Below are 24,499 nucleotides of genomic sequence, written 5' to 3' on the forward strand. Positions count from 1 at the left end.
GCCTGCCCAGGCGGGTCTCGAACCCGCGGGCTCAGGCAATCTGCTCTCCTCAGCCTCCCAAAGGCGAGGGATTACAGCCACCGAGCCTGGCACTATGTGACCTTTGTAACTCCCAACATTTTACCTGTAAAATGTTATCATTTCTTGTCTTCTTGTTTTATCAACTTAAATTTACTTCAAATTTTAATAATACATGCGTGTGAGTGCTGTATAGACCATCCATACACCAAAAAATGGATGATGAGGGAAAGAAGATAATTCTTTTTCTTGGTTTTTAAAAAATTCATTTTGTTTGAAAGATGTGGGGTGTAATTCTTTTAGAGAGAGACTCCATAGGAGAACTTTGAAGATAATTAAGATGTCTCCACACCATAATTGCAGATTTTTTGAAGCTTTCTCATATTTTCAAAAAATGTCTTCTTTGTACTTTTTTTGCCCACAGTATATAAAGCTATGCAGGATAAACTTTTTAAAACAACCTACTATATGCAATGTATCATATGTATGCATATACATTTTGTGGAAGACATAAAAGTTTACATTAAACTGTGGGCAATCTTGTCACTCCCCCATTCAAAAACACTCAGGTTTCCCCTACTGTCTATCAGAAAATTCTGTTTTTCTAAAAATAAACTTTCCCCCTAATCCTTCCCACAACTCTTTATTCATCCAGTTTATATTACTATCCCTAAACACACCTCAAATATTGCCCTTCTTATTCTTTTGCATGGTTAACTGCCTGTAATGGATGTTGTGATGGGCTGCCCATATTCTCCTTAGCAAAGAACTGAAGAAATTATTTGTCCAGTTGCTGAGGTAACTGCCAGAAGACAGACTTCAGTTCCCTGCCCCCTTTAGAATTTTCTTTCTTTAAAGTAACACCTTGCTCCCTCCTTCAGAAACCCACAGCCAATGTCTGGACAACACAGAGGTATAAACCTCTTGGCTCAAACAACCTGAGAGTTCATCACAGGTAGAGAATTCCTCGTGGAGGTAACAGGGGATTCCAGTTTGCATCACAGAACAGCTTCCCTTCTGCTCAGCCCTGCTTCCTTCCCTTCTTCCCCAATGGGGTTGATCTTGAATGTTCTCCCCAATAAAACTCCTGCACTAATCTCCACCTACATGTTTGCTTCCTGGGGAGCCCAATTTAGGAAACTATCCCTATCTTCTTTCAACAAGCTTCACTTTCCATCTTAATTCTTTCCCAGTGCTGTCCAGAGCATTATAATAGTTGTCAATAAATACCATTAAAAGTTGTAGTATATGGATGCATATGACTCAGCTATTAATTTGCAGTGAACAGTGCAGCTAAAGGATATAGTCTGCCTTGTGTTATTACTTTATTTATTTAGCTATGAACGTCATGAGGTGTTGAGTTCTCAGAGGGCTTATGTCTTAAATCTCTCTGTTGCCTAAGGGGACTCCAAGAGCCTAAAAAAGTTAGATGATTCAACTTTGATGCTTCTTTTTTCACCCACTAACACTGTTGAAATAAAGAGAAAATAAAGTACTAGGAGCATGGTAAGTGGTCAATAAATACTAATTGTTATTATTGTTTTACTATTATAATTATTGTAATACTATAACACACTTTTTTATTCTAATAAATGTAACTGGCATTAAGCTATAAGACCGGTTTTTGCAATATGTAGAGTTAAATAGTATGATACCATTTCAGGAAGATTTCAGGTTCAAAGAGGTGAAGTAACTTATCTAAAATCATGTAATTATGTCATCTAATATCAAATAATATGTCTTTTCTGTTAATGCCTCAATGCTCACTCTTGTATAATCATTTAATTTTTCTCGTGCGTGAATAGTTTTCCCATTGGCTTTAATTCCACAACACTCTTCACACAGCTTGTATGCAGAAAAAAATCATGTAAGATGATAGTGACACAGATAAACACGGCATAATTTCTGACCTGAAGGATAATTACCAAGTCCCTTTGCGGAGAGACCACATATTATAATTTTGCTCTGTCTTTTCTAACAAAGTTTAAAATGGTTTAATTGCTTGAATAATCCCGAAGTGAATGAAGCATCACAGAAAGAAACAGTAATTTTTGTGTGACTCGTTTTTACTAACTTTCATACTTCTGCAGATTATTTTATTCTACCACACTTGGTCTAAGGAAGAGATGAAGTGGCAATGACCATGTTTTAATTGGGGGAGGGGGATGGTCTTCTTGAAGGCATAGAGTATGAATTCATCTGTCAAAACCATATCCATTCTGATTGGTATCTTTTCTGATTGACTGGTATCTTTTTCTGTAAGGACTCCTTTTTTCCTCAGATAGAATGACCATTCTTTCTTCAAGCCTTCTGTATTTTGTTCCTAATACTGCTCCATAGCATCTATTGCATTATAGTCAAGTGTCCCATTATTAGATATGTAACTTAATGAGTATCTGCTGCAATTGGACTCCTCATAAAGAGAGAATCATTCTTTACCTTCATATCCTTAGCATCCCCCCAGGGTGCTTGAGACACGGACACTTGGTACAGTTGTCTGAATTAATATTAAAAAGCAGCATTTGAGCAGTCAGTGTCTAACAATACCTAAGTAATTATTAAGACTATTATTTGTTCCAGAGAGTTTTGTAATGTAAGGAAGCACAATCATGCCATAAATCGAATCCATACCTCTTTCTGCCTCCTTCTATATTTAAAAAATACCTCCACTGTATATAAGCTTGATCTCTGTGGTTTCAGTCATAATAGGTCAATATAATTCTTGACAAAGCAAAAACAAAAGAATGTATGTTTCTACCACAAAAATTACATAAAAGTGAATATTAACATTTTTTGTCTCATCATCAAGTCTCATCAAAAATTACTGGTTTAAATAAGAACCTCAATCTTAAGATAATTGATCACTAGCTAATATTTTTTACAGAACAAACAAAATTAATTTATCTCTCCTCCAATGATATAGGCAATTATGTGCTCTCATCATCTTTCTCCATGCTGCAGCAGATAACAAAAATGGTATATTTTGCCTTGACAGGTTCTCAGAGTTACATTAAGGAAACTCTATCAGCACTCATTTTGCCAAATTCACTACAACCCATTTTTATGACCATAATAAAAAAGAGCTTTCATGTTTTCTCCACTATTATCTCATTTAATAGGATAATACAGGAAGATAGATATGATTTTTATAACCATTTCATTCATGTAGAACTCTAGCAATCTACCCCAAACATAGGTACCTCATAGTGGCAATCTGGGAGCTAGACCTTTAACACCAGTATGCCTACACCTCCCCCGAGCAAAGGATGTTCAATGGCTTTCCACTCATACAAACACTGGTATGGGTTCTTGTGCTCCAAACTCCAAATTTAACAGAAAGAGAACTGCAAAGTGTACACACACCTTTCAAGCATCAGCTGTTTATTTTTCTTCCTTACCATTTATGCTTTCCCAGAGACATGCAGATTCTCAATGAATCGTTTTACACTTGGCATCAGTGAATTGCTGATGAGGAGGATAACCGACCAAAGACACAGATTTAAATTCATTATTGAAGTGATTGTAGCATAAACTAGGTAGGAAGTATGCTGTTTGGTTAATGGAGAATGACAACTTCAAGAATGATTGCAGGTTTCTTTGAATAGTTATGAATCTGGATCGTTTCAAGTCATGCCTCCTCTTTAGAAAAAGCAAAAATATTGGCGATGGAGGAATGTGGGCATACATATGCAACAGAATAATAATAGTCAATAGATTACAAATTTCCTCTGTTAAAAATTACCACAGTATACTGCGTTACCTATATGAATTTCTTCTTGAAAGTAGATAAAGCTAACTGTAAATTCATGGATTTTGGCATTTAAGATATAGTTGAGAATACGCAATCATGAGTTAATATTTTAATATAAAAGTACAAGTCTAGTTTGCTTTTTTAAGCTTTATTTACATTTATTCTTTTTAATAAACTTCTTGTATTAATATTTTTACTATTCTTTTTACTGAAGTATAATTTAAGTCCCATAAAATTCACTCATTTAAGTATACGATTCAAATTTTTAAGTAGATTTAGAGTTGTGTAAACATCACAATCTAATTTTTGCATAGTTAAATTACCCTCCTCCAAAAAATAGAAGAAGAAAGAAAGGAAAAAAAAAAGAAACCCCACCAACCCTAGTTTGTTCTTAACTAGAAGAGAATTAACATCCACGGTCATTTTAACTAACCTCTGTAAGATATTGACCCAAGAGTTTACAGAAAATTGGTGACTTATTTAGCCTGTGTAGTATTAACTTAAAAATTAAACAACAGACTTTTAAGGAATAAGGAAAAAGATCCCAAAAGTGGCCAATTTGACAAACTCTATTTGTGTTCTCAGTTTAGCATCCCCCAGTCATATTAAAAAAATAAATTAAAATATCATTTCTTGATAATAGCAGGAATAAAACAGTCATTCTAGCTCCACAGATCTAAGTTTCTGTTAATACACTAAAAGATAGCTTTAATGTCAAAATCATAAACCTAAAATGTTTCAAATCCACTCACTGTAACGTTTAATGATAAATTTCAATGTAAAACAACACAAGTGAGACTAAGGATAACAGCATTTTAAAAGAGTAATATAAATACTGTTAATAAAACGAGTAGTCCAAATATCAGTTCAAATCAGTTATTTTTAATGCAGTTATTAAAGATTTACACTTTTATGCTTTGCCTTCAGACATCTACTCTTAAATGGAATATCTGATTTGAAATAGCCTTTTAAATAAACATCAGAATGAAACCTTTAGAATAAGAACTCACTAATCTGTTCAAAATGGTAAGCATGAGGCCATGTGCATAGTTTTCATTATGCAGATATAATTTAAATAGATCACGTTTTGTTAAAATTGGCAGGGAAATGAAGGATAGATTAGTCTGTGCCCAGGAATTTGGGGATAATACTGGTTGCTTTTAGACAACCAGCCAAAGCCCAAGAGGACCTTGTTATGCTATGACAATGTTCACACAACTCAATACTCTAGTGCAGGTCCAATTTTATTATTGATGATAACACAGCACTTGGCTACACTTACTACATAACATCGTTTGTCAATAAGAATTTTTCCAAAAGTTGACAAAGCCCCTAATTGCTGAGACTTCCTTCAATAATAAGATTTTTCTGAAGATTTAGAGAGTCTCTAATTTTTATTTTCCCAATTTGTATTTTCCAAAACACATTTACCACAACAAAGAATCACTGAGGAGGGCACCTCAAGTGCCAATAAGAAAATAAGTGAAAACTGCTATTAGGCTAAGCTACAAGTTCATGAATATCATGGTAATACCATTTCTTTTGAAATTCTCATGAAATCTGCCAAGCAGTTATTCCAATATTATAGAAATTATTATGATCACAAACCTACTGATGAACTTAAAATTCCCTCATGCAAATTTAAATGCAGAACTGTCATACATTATAAAGATCATAGTCTATGTAGTAAAAAATTGGATAACATTATGTGACACAGTGCAGTCAACTCTTTAATTATTCCTAATTATCATGTACGTTATGATCATGAACGTGTACCACCAAAAGGGTACAAATGTAAGAAATATCCTACACTGCATTTTGACCAATATTTTTACTCTCCGCCTTTTCTAAATCTTTCAACAGAGGGTTTTTGTTGTTGTTGTTGTTTGTTTGTTTTGTTGCCTTAGAGCAATCTTAAAGTCTTTCAACATTATCCCCTTTTATTTCTCCTGCCAGATCTCTGGAGATGTTAATGAGTATAGTAATGGTTTAACAGGCAGTAGGAGAAATAACAAGAACAAGTTAAAGGTGTGAAAAATCAACAAGCAGGAAAAATCAGGGTCAGGGTGGAGAAGTTAGCTAAATATTCAAGCAAGATACCTCACTCAGGCAGTTCACATGATCCGTTCAGTGAAGATAAACACAAAACATACCTGCTTGACCAGTGGTGATACTGACAGCCGCAAAGAGCCTCTGGGATCGGCTTAAGTCAGAAACTCCATTTACAGCTTCAACTTCAAAAGTGTAATTAGCGTGGGCTAGCAGGTCCATGACAGTGACATAGTTATCCTCTAATCCAGTCTGCTGGGGCATGTATCCAATGTTACTCCCACAGGGAACGCATTCGCCCTGCTCCCAGCTGCACCGCTTGCACAATATTCTGTAGGTCACATCGTTTCTTCCCCCATTGTCTGCAGGAGGACTCCATTCCAAACTTACTGTGGTTTGGTTGATGTTGAAAATGAGGTTCTGTGGTGCAGATGGAGGTCCTTTGGAAACCGGAAATAAATAAACAAATAAACAAAAATAGAAAAAAGAAAAAAAAAGAAAAGAACAAAAGGATCTGTGTGGGGCATTAAGCCGGTAGCTCAATTGCCAAAAATAACACTGGTTGAAATGTTTTCTTTCACATAAACATTTCATTACCTTTACTAGAGAAGCCGTATAAAAGCCTCCTTGAATTCACTTGGCAAGAGGCTTTATTTATTTTCCTCTTAATATGACAAAACGAAAACAGGATAACAACTGTCTTTGTACTTTTGCCACAGTCTTTAGCTAATTTTCTTCCAAGCAATTAAAAAAGAACAGTTAATGCACCTAAAAACACAGTTGTGCAGTTGTTTAAAAATAGTTCTCCTTTTAAGCATATAACAGAGAATACATTTACTCATTCTTAATGTACTCAAGAATGATTTATAGCAATGTCTGGAATTGGCTTTAGATTTGAGTCTCTCAAACACCCATTAATTGAAGAACCAAGATGTGAGATTTGTTCTATTTAGAGATGGAATTTTAATTCAGAAACCATTACTTTTTAACCACTTTTCATATCTATGTAATAACTTTTCATTTTAATTTTATTTATGATTCTTATTAGATATAAGTGAAAATGTTATTAAAATGCATCTTCATTTAGCAGACACAAAAATTACACTGAAGATGATATGATATGTCTATTTTATATTATTGTTTGACCTAATCTCTTTATGGAAAATTTTAATATTTTTATATGTTAACATTTATTCTTAATTTTAGGACTTCAGAATAATGAAAAATGTATCATAAATTCAATACCTATTTCTCTGATGTCACAATAACACAAATGAGTGGAAGGAATCTGAAAGACCCTCTTTACTTTCACATTACAAACTTACTTGTGCATGCAACATATGGTGGGTCGGATGGAGCCCTATAATACCCATCTTCACATTCACATCTGGAGGAGCCTTCTTTATCAGAAAAACTGTGAGTTGGACAACGAGAGCACTGTAGATCTTGAGAGGAAGATTTGTAGAACCCACGGCCACAGGCTGGGTATGCGAAAGAAAGTGAAAATAGGAACATGAGAGCAAATAGAGCTTTCAGAATATTTTGTATTGTTTAGCAAAGAACATATTAAATTTGATTTATGAAAAACAAAAAACAAGCTCTATATGATAAAATATTTGTTTTAGTGTATATCAATAATCCAATGTTATGATAGTTCATTTTAAAACAAAATGATACAACAAACTTGCACCTCCAGTTGGCATCAGTCCAAAGTTTAGGGCCCAAAACTGAACACAAGCTTGATTTATTTGGACAAACTCTCAGAACATTTAATTCAGATACATAATTCAAACTTAACTTTCATTTCAATATAACTTGTTTGTCGGTCTGTATTAGCACACTACAAAGTTATGTTTTCTTGCTCTAATGTAGCCATAAATTAATTTTATGTGTTTGTTTGGTTCATATTGAAAAATATTAACACACTCATAATTATAGGTTATGAATAATAATTACACAAAAATTTTCACCGGAAAATCATAGATATTCCTCCAAATTTTAAGGAAACTTCAAAATATAATTCCAATTTAAGTTATAAGAAAGCTGCTCTTCACTAAGTAAAATTCTTTTTTACTAAAAATAATAAAACCTAAGAACAGGAGATGACTACACTACCATAACCAAGGGAAAGCCTTCAATGGTAAATAGAGTATGACTCTGTTTCTCCTGTCCTAAGAGAGGGTAAGAGTTCAATCACACTAGCATAACAACTGCTCTCAGCGATGAACAGAAATGTACAGAGAGCATTTCTATCACTTGTGTATGAAATTGCTCTTATTCACTTTGCTTCAGCTATAAAATCAGGTAGATACTCCCATAGATCACTCAATATCACTGGATATTTCACATATTTACATTTATCTTCACTTAAAATTTAGCCAGACAAATTTGTATTATTTCAACAATTTTTTAATGTATTGGTATTATATATTGAATATATTGAGTGAACTCAATATAACCTTCATATTTATTGAATAAATATCTATTTTAGTTTCAGTGACTTTCGCTTTAAAAATAACAAATCATATCTATAAAGATAGGTTAGTGAATATTTAACATAAATACAATTTTAACTTTTAATGTATTTTTGCAAGTTTATTTAATATTCTCTAGTTGAACATTACTCAGAAAATTAATTACATTTTCATTCTTGAAGTGTGGAAAGCTATCTTATCCTATCTTATGGAGATGACATAGTCTCCAGAAAACAGTTGCGTCAATCTTTACTCCTGTTCAAATACTGACTATTTAATATATAATTCAGACATATTTAAGAGTTCAAAATAATTTTGGGGGGCTTCAAGAAAATAAGACTATTTTACACAAGATAGGCAATTTATATAACTTAGAGGCATAATTTAAAGATATATTATACTAAGATAGATCATCCAACAGATAAATAGTTATTTCTACAGAACTACAACCATCTTGTTAAAATCTGTGATCCATCACTCCCCTCAGATGGCAGCCTGCTGCGTTGTATTTACTTGGCTTCTGGATTAATGTAAGAGGAAAGCAGCTGAAAACACATTAGGCAAAGAAGCATAACACACCTTCACGTGTTCTTGATTGCAACTATTACAACTAAGGCACAAAGAGGACAACGAGATCAATTACAAAATAACATAACAAAAATACAAAACCTTAAAATGTTTCTAAAATATGATCTTGCCACAAAAAATGATTAACTAGTAGTATAAAGAATTTAGCTTAGACTCCACAAAATAGAAATTCTCCTTTCTTTAAATATTCAGTGAATCTTACTTTATGTATTATCTGTAACTCAAAGATCAGAGATAACATTCCAGAAAATGGGAAAAGTTCAACCTGTAACACTAAGGCCTGAAACATTAAGCCCCATGGAAGGAAGAGAAAGAGAGAGAGAGAGAGAGAGAGAGAGAGACAGAGGTGAGGCTTCCAGAATTAGCAGGCAGCGAATTAAATGCCTAAAAGTGAATCTCCTCAGAATTCTCATTCTCCCATTGCAAATAAAAGTCTCTAAATAAAAGCTTATTTTCTTTTTCCTAGAAACAAGGAGGTGCATTCCTTGCTCAACATACATGATTTCAAAAATATATATGGTACCTAAGAAATTTAAAACTCTTATCACTCAACTTTCAAATTACATTAAATGCTGTTACCCTTTTAACAGATGGGAAAACAGATTTGAAGCAAGAGTAACCTGAGTTCTTCAAATAATCCTGTTTGTCTAGGATAAAACTGGATTTAGAACACAGGACTGCTGACACCCAGCCATATGCTATTCCACCAGACTTTACTGCTGATTGAGCTGAAGTTTGGTACTTATTTCACAGGTCTCAAGGGCTTTAGCAACCCTAAAAGTTAATTTTCAAAGCACCCCTATTACTTTTTACTAATTTCAAGTTATTACTTTAATTTAGAAAACTATGAAATAATATCCTTACACACCTTAAGAAGAGATATTAAACAGGTATTCTCAGTACTACTGAATGTTGGCAGTGATGATACCTGTACTTCATGACAGAGTACATGGATGGCTATCATTAAATAGATAGAGACAATACAGGCACAGTGTGATCATAAAAGTCGTAACATTTTTTGCCTTTGAAGTAATATTCTGTCTCAGTTTCTGTTAATATTGAAAATAGTAAGTTGTAACAAGCCAGTTTTCATTTAATCTCTAAGGAAAATATCAATTTAGAGTTATTACAAGGAAGTACAAAATCTTCGGAGCAATAGTGTTTAGAGTAAAGTCAAGAACACGCGAAGACAAAAGCTGTACCTCTTTTACAGTGAGTGATTGGGTGGTAAAAAGCTTGGGAAGGCAGTAATTTAAGATGCTTTTAAAATTAGAAATTGTGATATGATATCTATGCGAAATAGCTGGAGTTAAATGCTTAATGAGATAAACTGGGGTGAAGAACGTCTCTGACAGTCATACATATAGGGAGAATTAGATGAGCTCTCCAACTACTCCCAAAAAGGCTACACAGAAATCCACGCAATTTTTCCTCTCTGTAAATGCAGCTGGTTTTGCAGAAAGTACTAGTAAAAAAAGCCTTTAGAGGTAAATGCCTCTAACACCTTAAAAATAAACTCCCTTTACATATAAAGTATAAAGAAGAACTTTCTAGGAATAATGCAAACGCAGTTTTATGAAAATATGTTTTACTTCTTTTGCCTTATTTTTCAGTTTGTTCTACAGCACTTGACCTCAAAGCAAACTTTAATTGATATAGTATGTACACTGTGGTTAAGTTCATTACAGTAAAAAATATACCATCTGAACTTCCTGCCTTTTGATGTTTTGTTTTTTTGACAACTGAACATTTTTTAAATGTAATATTTTACCACGTTGATAAAATTGGGACTATGTATAAAATTTGTTTTAACTATTCAATTCCTTTTATAAAAATAATCTTTCACCTATATTTTAATAACATTATTTTCAGTGTTACCACAAAGACCTGGCATTGATTCCTTTGACTGTTCTTTCAGTCCTTAGGGCCTTAATGAATAAAATAAGTTCATCATCTTACAGCCAAGAACTGTAATCTTATCAGATTTCATATGCTAAGCAAATTTTTGCTTAGTCTGTTTTTTAAATGGAAAATTATCAAAGTAAAAAGGAATCAATGAAACTTCTGTATATGAGACAGTAACAATACTATCTGCTGCAATATATCTAGTAAATTGTATTTCAAGATACTATACCATAAACTCTGGCACATGAAATAGATATAATTGATTATATTCAATTCCAACTATTTAAAAATAATAATATATTGGCCTTTATGACAAAACAGTTCAAATAATAGTTGTGATTTAAATTTTTAAGGGCATAAAAGTCAACAGGATTTTCCATTTATAAATTAATTGCTTAGGAATGATAATATTGCACCAAAATTTTGAACACAAGAGAGTTGATTCTAAAATCTTGTATTCTGATTCTCAATTAAATTTCCTAACAATAATATATTCAATGGATGTTCTGTTTAAGCAATGGGCTGCCAAGTCTCTGAGTCTATACTTGTATGACACAGTTTGCATCAAGAACTGTATTGATATAACAACTCTGTGTTCTAAATGCACGATCTTGAAGGTCATTCAAGAGACACAAACAAATTTCCACTACTCTTTAGGCTAAGCGATTCATTACGTAAAACTGAGAATATCTTCTTCCTGAATGGGAGGTGCAGAAGCCCAAACTTGCCCTGGTATATTTTAGATTGATGACCTGTAGGTGCAAGCTTGGGGGAAATCTTAACTGATCATATTTGTAAGGACTTCTTTCTACAGTCTTGCTGTCCTAGAAAATACACATAATCCTAGAGTTATTTTACAGTCAAAAAAGACTTTCTGGCCCACAATGGGCTCATTTTTTGGAACTCTTAAGCTCCAACTTCTACCTCAGGTATACCTGACATCATCCTGGACACGAAGGAACTGATCATTCATATCTTAGTCAGTGACTCTCCATGGCTGCACATAAGGAAAGCTTTGACAAAGATACTAATGCCTTGACTCTATCAAAATAATTAGATTATTATTAGGGCCTGAATATTTCTACATTATAAAAGTTTCCAGGTGTTCAGAACCAACATCCTAGAAGTTCTAAGTCTCTTCTTAGACTCTCAAGGTCTCTAAAGAATGTATGACCAAAACAAAAACAAAAGCTCCACTATAAGATTGATGAGGTAAAATAAAATATAATCAAGAAAATAAATAAGAATTTTAAGAAATAAAAACTCTAAAATTTAAAATCTATTAAGAAACCTATCAAAAATTGGGTAAAGAATCTGAAATAATGTTTCTCTATGGAAGCTATACAAATGGCTAATGAGCAGATAAAGAGATGTTTATAATCATTAGCTATTAAGAATATGCAAATCAAAATCACAAAGACAAATCATTCACTTCCAGTAGGATGGCTAGAATCAAATAGATAATAACAAGGACTGGGGAGAACATGGAGGAATTAGAAACCTCCTCCACTGCTGGAGGGAATGTAAAAGGGTGCAGTCACTTTAAGAAAGACTGGCAGTTCTTAAAAGGGTTAAACATTGTTACTACATGACCCAGCACACCTACTCCTAGGTATTTGTCTAAGATAAATGAAAACATATGCACACAAAAACTTGTACTTTAATGTTCACCGCAGAATTATTCATAATAGTCAAAAAATACACATCAGCTAATGATGGTCAACAACTCACATAGGAAACCTAAATGGACATTTGGAAACAACCCAAATATCCATCAACTAATGAATGAGTAAAATAATGCAAACAATAGAGTATTATTCGCTAATCAAAAGGCATTAAATACTGCCATATAGTACAACATGAATGAGCCTTGAAAACATGCAACATAAAAGAATCCAGTCACAAAATACTACATATTATATAACTACATTTAAATGAAATATTCAACATAGGTACATCTTTAGAGGGAGAAAGCAGATCAGTTGTTGCAGGGGATAGAATGGTGAAGAGAAATGGAAAGTGACAGTTAATGGGTACAGGGTTTATTTTGGGGGTGATTACAATGTTCTAAAATTGATTTGGAGGGACAGTTGTATAATTCTGTGACAATAATAAAAATCAATGAATTGTACACTTCAGTGGGTAAACTGTATGGCATGTGAATTACATCTCGATAAAACCCAATTAAATAACATATCTTCAAATATGGGCATTTAAGTAGGCAAACATTAAGAAAAAATAGGAAAATGTATCTGTCTACATTAATTCACCTTTTAAACACATACTCTATATTCTTCTAATTTTATAAAGTTGTATCTAGTTGTAAGAAATTACCTATGAATTATTTAAAAACTATTGTAAATCTATTATCAATATTTTCTTTATAGCTATTCATAATTTTGATGTGTATTTTTAGCATTTCCTGAATGATAGATTATCTTTTACGTGAAGAATAGTAATTTTATCACTTATAAATAGTCTCACTAGTATCAAACATATTTAGAAGGGTTTTTTTAATACATTATACTAGAATATTTAATGGTGATTGAATATCTGAATAGATCCTAAACATTCTAATTTTCTACTCATGTTACCTTGTCAGACAAGGGCTGGTTTCCCTTCCCCCACCTCTCCCCTTCTCCCCCATGAGCTAACTAAATACAACTAGCCTCAGCTTCCTTGGGTCTTACGCCAGTTCCAGACCTGTGGTTTTAAGCACAATTGAACGTTTTTTGAAGAAATTATGTATGTCTGTGTGAAAATATAAGGCTTTGCAGATGTTTCCGGCCACAGTTATGCAGCTGCAAAGAGTTTATTAATTATGAACTATAAGTGGATTGTTCTGTAATTGAAACTTTCTGGGCTTTAATATTATTGTAGAATCTACCTACATACGTAGTGAGAATTCTAATGAATGCTGTTATTTTATTTATTGCAAATAGACGTTTTACTTAATTCAGGCAAAGTCAGTGTGTCTCCATAGGAGCTTTCAAATATTTGTGTCATATTAATATCTATGCTTCTATAAAAAAAGGGGAAAGCACAGCTTGTAGAAGTAGTACTCCCACTGCTCAAAGTGTTGACCTCATCTGGGATGGACAGATCCAGAATCTGTATTTTAATCCTATTGACAGTGCCTCAGTGGGAATAATTACAAAAGTCTGCCTGAAACAGAGACCTCCTGTCACTGATATGCTATGATTTTTCACATTGAGAATGAACAGCAGGCAGAAAGGATAAAAACAACATGATGTAATGAGTATATCACGGTTTGCCAAGCATCATCTACGTGTATATTATCTTGCAACTAACTTGCAAGAGTTTAGAAAAGACATCAGGCAGAATACAAAGTTTTTGATAACAGGTACTTAAGTGCTTGATGATAATATGGGGATTCTTGAAACGAAAAAGAAAAATTTATTTCAGAGCATTATAAATACATGTGTGTGTTTATTACTAATTTGTGTTATGTAATTGAGTATTAAATGTTTTATTGATACCATATAGTAGAAAAGAATCATACAATAAGAACTTTTAAAAAATCTGTAAGATTTAGAATGTAAAATGAAATGAACCAAAGCATTATGTAAACATATTTTACATAAATTATCAGGTTGAAATATGCTAAGTATTTTATTGAGGTCTGGAGTTAAAACACTGTTTTATAAAAATATCACCATAATGTTGATGTCATTAACCAAATAATAAACAAGAAGAAAACATGTCAAGGAAGAACATTCCACATTTATTTTGTACCCTAAGACTTTGCCAAAGTCCTTTATCAGTGCAAGCAGATTGTTAACTGATTATCTTGGATCTTCAAGGTATAAGAACATTTCACATCTCTTTTGTCCTGTTACTTATTCTATTTATAAATATCCAACTATGTTGAAGAGGTAATATGAAACAACAAAGAGAATTGGACTTTAATTCAAAGTACCTGCGTTCATATCCATTCCACTGTTTACTAGTGAATTGGGGCAAAGTCACTTAATCTTGGGCTTCAATTTCCTTATTAACTCTATTAGGCTATGGACACATTAGTTATTTTGCATATTTTGATTGGCAAGAGGTTGTTTTAACCACACAGCAAACACATATTAACTGGTAAATTATCCTACCCTTGTTTTATTTGAAATGCTGATCTTATGAAACATGTATATTTTTATCACCATCGCCCTACTCCCCAGCACTAATAACGTACACAAAGGTAGAGTACACCCACTTGGTCTTTCAGTGGTGCCTCAACAAGGGTGTAAAAGAGGTTCTAAAATGGGTATCTTGCATATGCCCAGCATCCCTGAAGGTGCTTGCCACTGTCTGTTAAAGATTCTCTTCTTGGCCATGTACATCTTGCTCTTATTGCGCCCTTGTGGCTGAACCCTATTTGTATTTCTAAAGATGTGCACATTCGCTTTGGTCCAGAAATAGAATTTTTAAATCCTGTAAACTACTAAAAAAAAAAAATCAACTCTCATAAAACAAAAGATTCAAAATAAAATGCAACCCCTTCTGGATTTCACTCAATATTGTCCTCATAGGTCCACTTTGAGAGTTCGCTTTATAGATTAAAAAACTGAATTACAAAATATCAGGATTTAATAATATAACTGGAAAAGCCTAAAATAACTCAAGTAATCTTAACTCTAATTCAGGTCTATGACAAAATGTTATTGTGGTGTTTCCTGGATTAAGAACACTTAAATTAGGGTAAGTTAGCTTAATAAACTCAAACATTATATTACTTATTTGTAGTAACTTTTAAAATGTAACTAATTTATAATACTGTTATGTTATTCTATAATATTTCACTGAGGACATGTCTTTATGAACAAAGACTGCAATAAGGAGAGTTCAGAAGTCACAATTGATATTAAGAAGATTTCAGACAGGGGCACAGTTTACTATAGCATTTATGCCACTGTCAAGTTTATCTTAAAATATTTCCCTAATATTTACTATAACATCATAGATTTTGAAGACTAAGGTTTATTATTCATTTTCAATATGAAAATATAACAAGAAAAGTCAGACAATATGGGCTCTTCATACAAAATAAATCTAACTTGTAGGAGTGAGAATTCCTCTTTTTTAAGAATCATTTTCATAATCATGGTTTACATAATTTTTAAAACGTTTTTCAAAAGATAAAATTCATATTTTAAATGATGACATTGTTAATTTCATTACATAAGGTCACACTTCAATGATCTTAAAGAGACAATACAGTTTATCCTTTACATAAATTATGAGTTTAGTTGCTCTCCCAGCATTTACTAAGCTGTGTGACCTTTGCAAATTTGCTCAAGTTCTGAGTCCAGTTTTCCCATATCTAAAATAGAGAAAATAATAAGACTGCTATAGATTACAGTACGTAGTTCATGTGAAGAACTTAGTATGTTGCCTGATACAGAATAAGCACTCAAAATAGAGTTAACTACTATGATTATTTTGCAATGTGAATTTTCCTGCAAAGTTTTGATCTCACTCTAGTTTCTACCCTGATAACCTTTGAAGCACTTCCCCATTACCAGATGAGTTTGTAAACAAGAAATTCAAATTAATTATCAACCAATATAATCAAAGTGTTTATTTTCTGACCAAATAATGATTATTTGCATACTATGTATCTATCACTGTGCCAGGCAAAGGACCAAAAAGTTACATCAGCTAAAAAACAAATATGATGATCTCTAAACACTACATTATCTTTGTGACCACTAGCTTCAAATGCTATGGATAATCAGATGATTATGAGATTAAGCTAATTAAATTTCTGATAGTTCAGAGTAAATTATATAAATTGTAAATATTGTGCCTTAATTTGTATCTTTTACAGTATGCCCAATTATTTCCTCTTTCAATGGTGAATAAAAACTCTAAAGTCACCTTTCCTGCCAAAGCTGTAGCATTTCATCAATGTGAAGTGAGAAAACTACCCAGCACAAGTAGACATGCAGAAATTGTGTAGGGACATATTATTGACCAATTATATATAAAGTGGAGAGCTATTTGTGGCAGTTATTGGCTTGTTTTTCATGAGGTTAATGATGAATCTGGCAATACTAGAATATTCAGTAAGGGCAGATTACTTCAAGTGCATAAGTCAATTGAACAAGAACTATGTATATAAATTCTTATGTTTGATATTTCATTATATTTTATAAGGTGAAAATGTTTGGTCTAATTCAAAGGATTAACATTAAACTATCTTATGAGTGGTTGACCTATAATTGTTTTTTCTCCCATAATTTACTTAAGTCTAGATATTTATAGGGAAAAAACCGTGCAAAATTCACAGCTAAAAAGAAAACAGTTACTCCTCTCTTAATTTATAAAATAAAGAGCAGACCTCTCTTAATTTCTAAAACAAAGAGCAGCCCTTCTATGCAAAGCAATGTGAGACACAGACTATTCACCAGCATTTTGCAATAATTTCAAAAATGATTAAAACAAAAGCATCAGTTAAAGCAATCATTCTAGCTATTTTGTGAAGATTCTGTTTTCCTTATTTAGTCAGTTATAAAACATGGATCAATACTAAGTCTTGTGAAGCAAATAACCTTAAAGCAGCTTAAGGCAGTTTGAACATGTGGGGAGATAAATAATCATTTCTGTTATGTCAGTGGAAAATTTTCTGGAGATCATAAAGAAATCAGTTTACCCTGAAGCATGACATTTTAAAAAGATGCATCAGGACAATGAGTAGATTCACTCTATCCTTAAGCCTTAGAAATATAAAAAAAAAAAACAAGCAGAATAAATCTTTATAAAAAATGTTATTGAGTCCAATCCTTTTTTACAAAAAAAGGAGATAGCGACAAAAAACAAACACACACACAAATACACACGGAGTTGTGAAATAAAAACAAGATGGTAAGAATTATTTGACTGCATTTTCATACTTTCTATTCCTTTATAATAGAAAACTAGTTAAACAATTATTAATTTTTATCTCTACACCAAGTAAGTAATCTGATACAGTTCTATCCATATCCTATTAATTTTGCATCTGTAACATTTTGCAAAAAGACAATGTAGGTTCTAACAATAAAATTTAATTATGTTATTCAATTAACTCTTTAGAACAAAGTAACTATGCTACTTAAGTAAAGAGATACTTTAGTTTTTCTTTTTAAGATAAACTAATTTATCCTTTATGAATCAGTTAAATGCTTTTCCTCTTCCATACTTTCTGACCTAAGGCGGCTTAGGAGAAAGGTCTTTACTCTTTACCACATACCACAATTGTGGCATTAACACTGCCGTAATTATTTCTTTATGTGTGTGTCCTCTAGCTCACTGAAAACTCCTCAAGGGCAGAGATTACAATATATGTATTCATGGATTCCCAAAGCCTAGCACAATGTCCAGCACATAGCAGGTGGTTAACCTATCTTTATGGAATGAAAGAATGAAGCATCTTTATTCATTGTCCGGCATTATGCTTCTGGCAACACTATCGCTCTTACCAAAAGTTAATTCTCTGACACCACTTAGTCAATTTTTCACAGTAATCAGAACAATGGGACTTATGTGGCACATTCTTAGTAGAGGGCAGTGCAGCCCTGGCTACAGCAGTCATAAAGGAGTTATGCAGAACAGGAAGACAACAGCAGCCATGTTTAGATTAATGCTATACATGATTTTTAACATGATTATATCAGCATAATTAACATAGTAGTATGAATAAGTATATGAAGGAGATGGAAAACAGTTTATGAAAGTATTCTTGGAATATCTCCTTTGAAAACGAGGCAGAAGGTCCAAGAGAGAGAAAACAACTAACTTGAGAATTATAAATTATAATCAAACTATCAGTGTAGGGTTGTTTTCCAAGGCAAAAAGCTTAAGAATAATAGTTCTCCTCTACTCTGAATTCTTAAAAACAAAAACTATTTTTTTAATGTATGACCTATCCAAATTAAAAACATATATATCTAATTTAAGATTTCCGAGAATTGTCATACAATAAGTTATGTGAAATTTTTGTGTCTATTAATAATCTGGGACTAGAAAAGCCACTATTAAAATAAATTTTTGAAGTTAAAATTCTAGAAAACTCAGGAGTATCACTGATGTTTTATCTACGAAAAATAATTTCAATTTATTTATTTACTGTTCTCTCTTCTCTTTTAAAACAACTATCGTAAAGAAAGAAAAAATTAATATAAATACAATGGGTTATTACATCTTTTGCTTTCTTCTATTAGGAGCACAAATATGCAAGTATATTCACACACCATTCTGTACATTTTCAATTACCCATTCAGTTTCATTTGTCTCTAGGGTAAATTAATTCATTTAATCTATGACCTGGGGGATGACAAAACTACAAGTTGAAGTCTATTTATATGTACATATACTATTTCACTTTTTTCAAGTTAAAATTGAATCTAATGAGGAAAACTGGGTAAAATCAGAGAATACCACATTAAGAGTGAGCTCAAAAAAAGTCAGTCAGCTCTCCATATCCACAGGGTCTGTATAGATGGATTCAACCAACCATGGATAGAAAATAGTTGAAGAAAAAAGAATAAAAAATAATACAAGTTTTAAAAGCAAAGCAAAAATAACAACCACTTACAAAGCATTTACATTGCATGGGTATTGTAAGTAATCTAGAGTTGATTTAAAGTATATAAAAGGATGTGCAAAGTTTAAACGCAAATAGTATGTCATTTTATATAAGGGACTTGTGCATCCACGGATTTAGGTATTCAAGGGGGTCCTGGAACCAATTCCCCATTGATGCTGAGAGACAACTGTAATGACAAACGCTACAAAGTACTGAACTCCACACCGATCTGTGCATACATTTCAACTTAATACAACTGAGAAATTCAGAACTTAAATACTGTTATCTCACAGGAAAGAATAATAATGTAAATATGTACACTGCCAAATAAAAAACATTTTTACAAAGAAAAGTAAAAAGTAGAATATAATGATTGATTCTATCTATACACTAATGGGGCTATAAAATAATATTATAGAGAAAGAGCTACAGTTGATGGTAGTACAAGAAGTGATTTAATGAAAAAGTAACGAATTTATGACATAGTTATTTAGAACTTGGAAATGTCAACTTATACTAACAAGAACACAGGAAATAAGGAAGTGAAAAATCAGTTCAAAGATTGCACCCAAATGAAGTGGTTAAGAACATACAGAATAAAAGCAGATGACAGATTGTGAAGACATACTGTCACAGATGGATACCAGGTGGAATGGATCAGACAATATTTTTAGAATAGATTTTTTTCTTCAACATTTAAGTTGAATTACCCCTTTGGGTAATTGTCCAACAAAACAGTGATAAGAAACTAATTTTACATTCATCTAAATAAACCAAATGTTAAAAGTCAAGGGGTCACTGACTTAGTCCTATGTAATTTAGGAGTAATCAAGCACTGTACAAGAACTTGTGAAATGCACACTTTGTGAGTGGATGAACGCTAGTGGAAAAAAAATGAGGCATCTGATACTTGAACATTTCTGCTCTGCTTTTATTTTATTGCACTAAAATTAACATAATACCTATGTCATGGCAAAACAAAGAGTAATACATGCCAAATGCCAACAATTAAAAAAGGAAAGCCCTAACCTTGTAGAAATATGACTATTCCTTTTGCCATTTTTCAAAATGATCATTTTGTAGTCTATGTCTAGATGTGGTGTTGATAAAGATTTTAAAGTTCTTTGATTTTTTTTCCAGACCAAAATTATTCTCCTAACATACAAATAGTAGTTATAAAATAATTCACAAAACTAGATTTAGAGAAAACAACTGTTATCAAGATAAGATGCAATGCTCTGTTATTTCTGTTACATCTTTGCTTTATGAATTTTCTTTCTAAGTTATGTCCTCAAATGGCATGCAATTTGTCCAAACTTTTAAATAGTCAGTTTTTGTTCCTTCATAAAATGTATTGAGTATCTAACTGCGAAGCACTAAGCTTGCAGCTCCAGTAGCCTAAGTGCTATTTAATACAGTTAGACATTCCACTTTTCACATGGAAAATATCGTAGTTGAGTAAGTTCAGACATTGGAATTGCCTTAATGTCTATGTCATAAATTCATTGATTTTTTATTAAATTACTTCTTCTACTATATATAGCTATATTCTAAAGGAAACAGAGAAATCTCAAAATATACTGCTCTCTTCTGAATTACAGTAATACAGACTTACAATTTAGAGTAGGGGTTCCCAGTCCCTGCACCATGGACTGGTGTGGCCTGTTAGGAACCTGGCCACAGAGTAGGAGGTGAGTGGAAGGCAAACAAGGAAAGCGTCATCTGTATTTACAGTCACTCCTCTGAGGTCCACCTCCTGCCAGATCAGCAGCAATATTAGATTTTCACGGGAGCATGAACCCTGTTGTGAACTGTGCAAGAGAGGGATCTAGATGGCACACTCCTTGTGAGACTCTAATGCCTGATGATCTGCGGTGGAGCTGAGGCGGTGATGTTAACGCTGTGTAGCAACTGCAAATACAGATTAACTTGTGGCAGTGAGATTTGACTGCACAGAGACCATAAAAAATCAGTTGCTTGCTGACTCATATCAAAAATCTATCAGTGAGTGGCAAGTGAGCCGATGTCCGTCAACTGTACAGCTGCATCTGGTGGCAAGTTTGAAGTCAGAATCTGACACTTATTTTAGTCTGTGCATGGCCTGCCCATTATTTTATTTACCACTTCCATCCATGCCTCTTTTTCTTTTTAAATGATGAGTTGTATAATTATTTCCTTATATATTACAACGCAAAAATAAAAGAAATAAAGTGCATAATAAATGTTAGGTGCTCGAATCATCCTGAAACTATCTCCCTACCCCGGCATCCATGGAAAAATTGTCTTCCACGAAACCAGTCCCTGATGCCAAAAAGGCTGCGGACCACTGATTTAGAGTACAGGTCTGACAACAATTGTCAAAATAGCTTTCTAGGCTTTATACATTTTCTATGCAAATATTTAAATATGATACATAACTATACAATAAAATCTATGCATGTATTTTTAACATATAGTCAACAGTTACAGTAAGATATCTTTGGAATGAGCCAATAGAAATCACATTTTCTCTGTTATTTATATTATACTTAATTTTATTAATATAATTGAAAATTCCACTTTATTGCATTACTATCAAATGACAAAAATAACAGAGTTAACAGAAAACTCTAAAAACAATAACTATCTATATTCTCTGAAAATTCAATGTTCCATGTAAACTAATTGCTCATGAACTTGGTCATGTGAAAAACAGACTGTGTCAAGTGTAAAACAGAAGCCCTGACTTCTTAGAAATATGAATCCCACCGTTCAATTTCTTCAATCAATACTTTGGCAGAGTAGGAAGCCTTTTATATATTAAAATACTTCTGAATCATATTTCTTTTAATCAATATCATTTATGGAAGCAGTATAAAACAGGTTCTCAATCTTGCTGTTAACTTATATTCCCGATTCTCTGGAATCTGCTATTTTACTGATTTGCCAGCTGTTTACAACATACGATTATCACATGGTGTTACACAAAATAATTTAAATAGAGAGTTTAGATGACAGTATCAAAATTAGTGGTATTTTTGGCTTTCAGGATTCACCAATATCTCCAAAGTTATTTCTGTAGATGACAAAAATTTATGTCATAAGCCGGGTTCGGTGGCTCAGCCTGTAATCCCTCGCCTTGGGAGGTTGAGGTGAGTGGATTGCCTGAGCCCGTGGGTTCGAGACCCGCCTGGGCAGCGAGACCTCATCTCTACAGTAAATCAAAAAATCAGCCGGGCATGGTAGCACATGCCTGTAATTCCGGCTACTTGGAAGGCTGAGGCGGAAGGATCGCCGGAGCCCAGCAGGTCGAGGTTGCGGTGGCCGGAAGCGGCCACTGAACTCCAGTCTGGGCGACAGTTTGAGACTCCAACTCAAAAAAAAAAAAAAATTATGTCATATTTTCCACTCTCCTTTCTTTTTCTGGCATATTCCCTTCTGAAGAATCACAAGCTTAACATAAGCATGCCATTTACTATTAATATATTGTTTAATTTTATTAAACAATATATTAATAGTATTAATTATTATTAATTAATATATTGTTGCATGTTTTGCAAAAGGTAAGAATTTCACTCCAAAGCTCATTTTCATATCACAACAATATACAAAAATATTAAAACCTTCCACAGTATACCACAGTGTCTCATAAGTATTGCTATTAATTTTCAGAGAGAGACAGTGTAATAATAAATGAAGATGAATTTATCAAATATTAGAATAAGAAAATAATAGAATATTGAATCCCTAACTATAAGAGTCCCAAAATAACATGGAATAACACAAAAAATATTTAGGTTTTCAAAAAATATTCAGGCTCAAATCTAGAGATAGTTATATTAAGGAGTAAGCTATGTGGTGCTGAACCTCCAGGAGAAAAATCCTCACAGGTAAATTTGCTAAAATCCCAAAACACATCACTTCCTTAATGAAACCATGTCAGACCCTCGGTTTAGACAACTGAGTTCCTCCTCTGTCTTCCCATTCCTCTATGTCAGTACCTAGATAAGAATATAGATATGAATATAGATTCAATATGGATATAAATCATCTATATATCTATCTCATGCTGGGTATAATATACCTTCACTAAAATCTTGCAAGATAGTTACCATAGTTCTCTGTTAAAATTTAAAAGTGTCAAATATATTTCCTTTATGTTTCACAGGAGTTTAATCCTTTGACATTTTCCTTCTAAATGTCATGCCTTAGTAGCAAATTTTTGACACTGGCCAGAATGTTGGTGCTACATATGTACTTAAATATATTGTAATTTTATTTGCTAAAAATAGAAGAAGCTTGTATCTTTGAATAGATATTGATGGTTAATTATAGAACTAATTATAGTCCTTCACACTGCAGACTATGAAGCAAAAATTCTTGAGTTCAAATCACAAATTCAAATGCTAGACCTACCATTAGATTGCTAATACAAACTGCTTTGGTTTCCTCATCTGTAGTATAGGAATAATAATAGTGCTTTCCTAATAGGATTGCAATGAGGTCTAAATTAAAAAACTTATAATAGTGTATAACATATAGTAAATACTTTATACATGTCAGTTAATATTATCATTATCACATATTAAAGAGCACTATTTTAAAAAATTAAGACAATGTTGTTTCCTCCCAGGCATATAAAAATTTCTGGAATATTCTCCAACATTTATGCAGACAATCTGTTTCACTGCCTCATCATATAAACAATGTAGCTAAATGCCTGGAAGTTTCAAATTAGAAATTCCTTCAATAGTTTCAACAACTAAAGAAATAATGTATATCAAATCCTTTAAAATAACAATATTTAAAACTCTTCATTTGAAAATTAACCTGTTTCTCCATCTGTTGTTTTGGTCTGCATAAACTTACTTTGTTTAGTATGTTATGTTAGTAAAGGTGCAATTCTACACTTTACAGTGGAAAGAAATGTGTCTAATACATGTTTCAATATGTGTAACTTGCTGTGTAATACCAAAATAAAACAATATAACCAAGACTGATAAAAACTCAGAAACTTGAAAGGTTCAAAAAAAGCTCCTAATGGGCAGCTGTGAAATTCACTGAAGAAAAAACAGTAATGAAAAAAGGAGAGTTCTATGATAATACAACTTAAATTTTCAGTCAGTCATGCTTTTTCTTTACTATCTTTAACAATGA

At 32.7% G+C, this 24,499-nt stretch overlaps 1 protein-coding gene across 3 annotated transcripts in view; it reads right to left on the reverse strand.

Annotated features, from left to right (window-relative positions):
• The window catches only part of EPHA7 (EPH receptor A7), a 168,746-nt gene that overhangs the window by 107,380 nt on the left and 36,867 nt on the right, over window positions 1-24,499 (reverse strand). For all 3 annotated transcript variants that reach the window (XM_021712381.1, XM_021712383.1, XM_021712382.1), the window contains exons 3-4: window positions 7,144-7,299; window positions 5,923-6,258 (exon numbers count right to left, since the gene is read on the reverse strand). In XM_021712381.1, the coding sequence (XP_021568056.1) occupies window positions 5,923-6,258; window positions 7,144-7,299 (492 nt within the window). The remainder of the gene's footprint in view (window positions 1-5,922; window positions 6,259-7,143; window positions 7,300-24,499) is intronic.

Source organism: Carlito syrichta, unplaced genomic scaffold (genome assembly GCF_000164805.1).
Source record: "Carlito syrichta isolate Samal-C Ts95f unplaced genomic scaffold, Tarsius_syrichta-2.0.1 Scaffold303225, whole genome shotgun sequence".
NCBI lineage: Eukaryota > Metazoa > Chordata > Mammalia > Primates > Tarsiidae > Carlito > Carlito syrichta.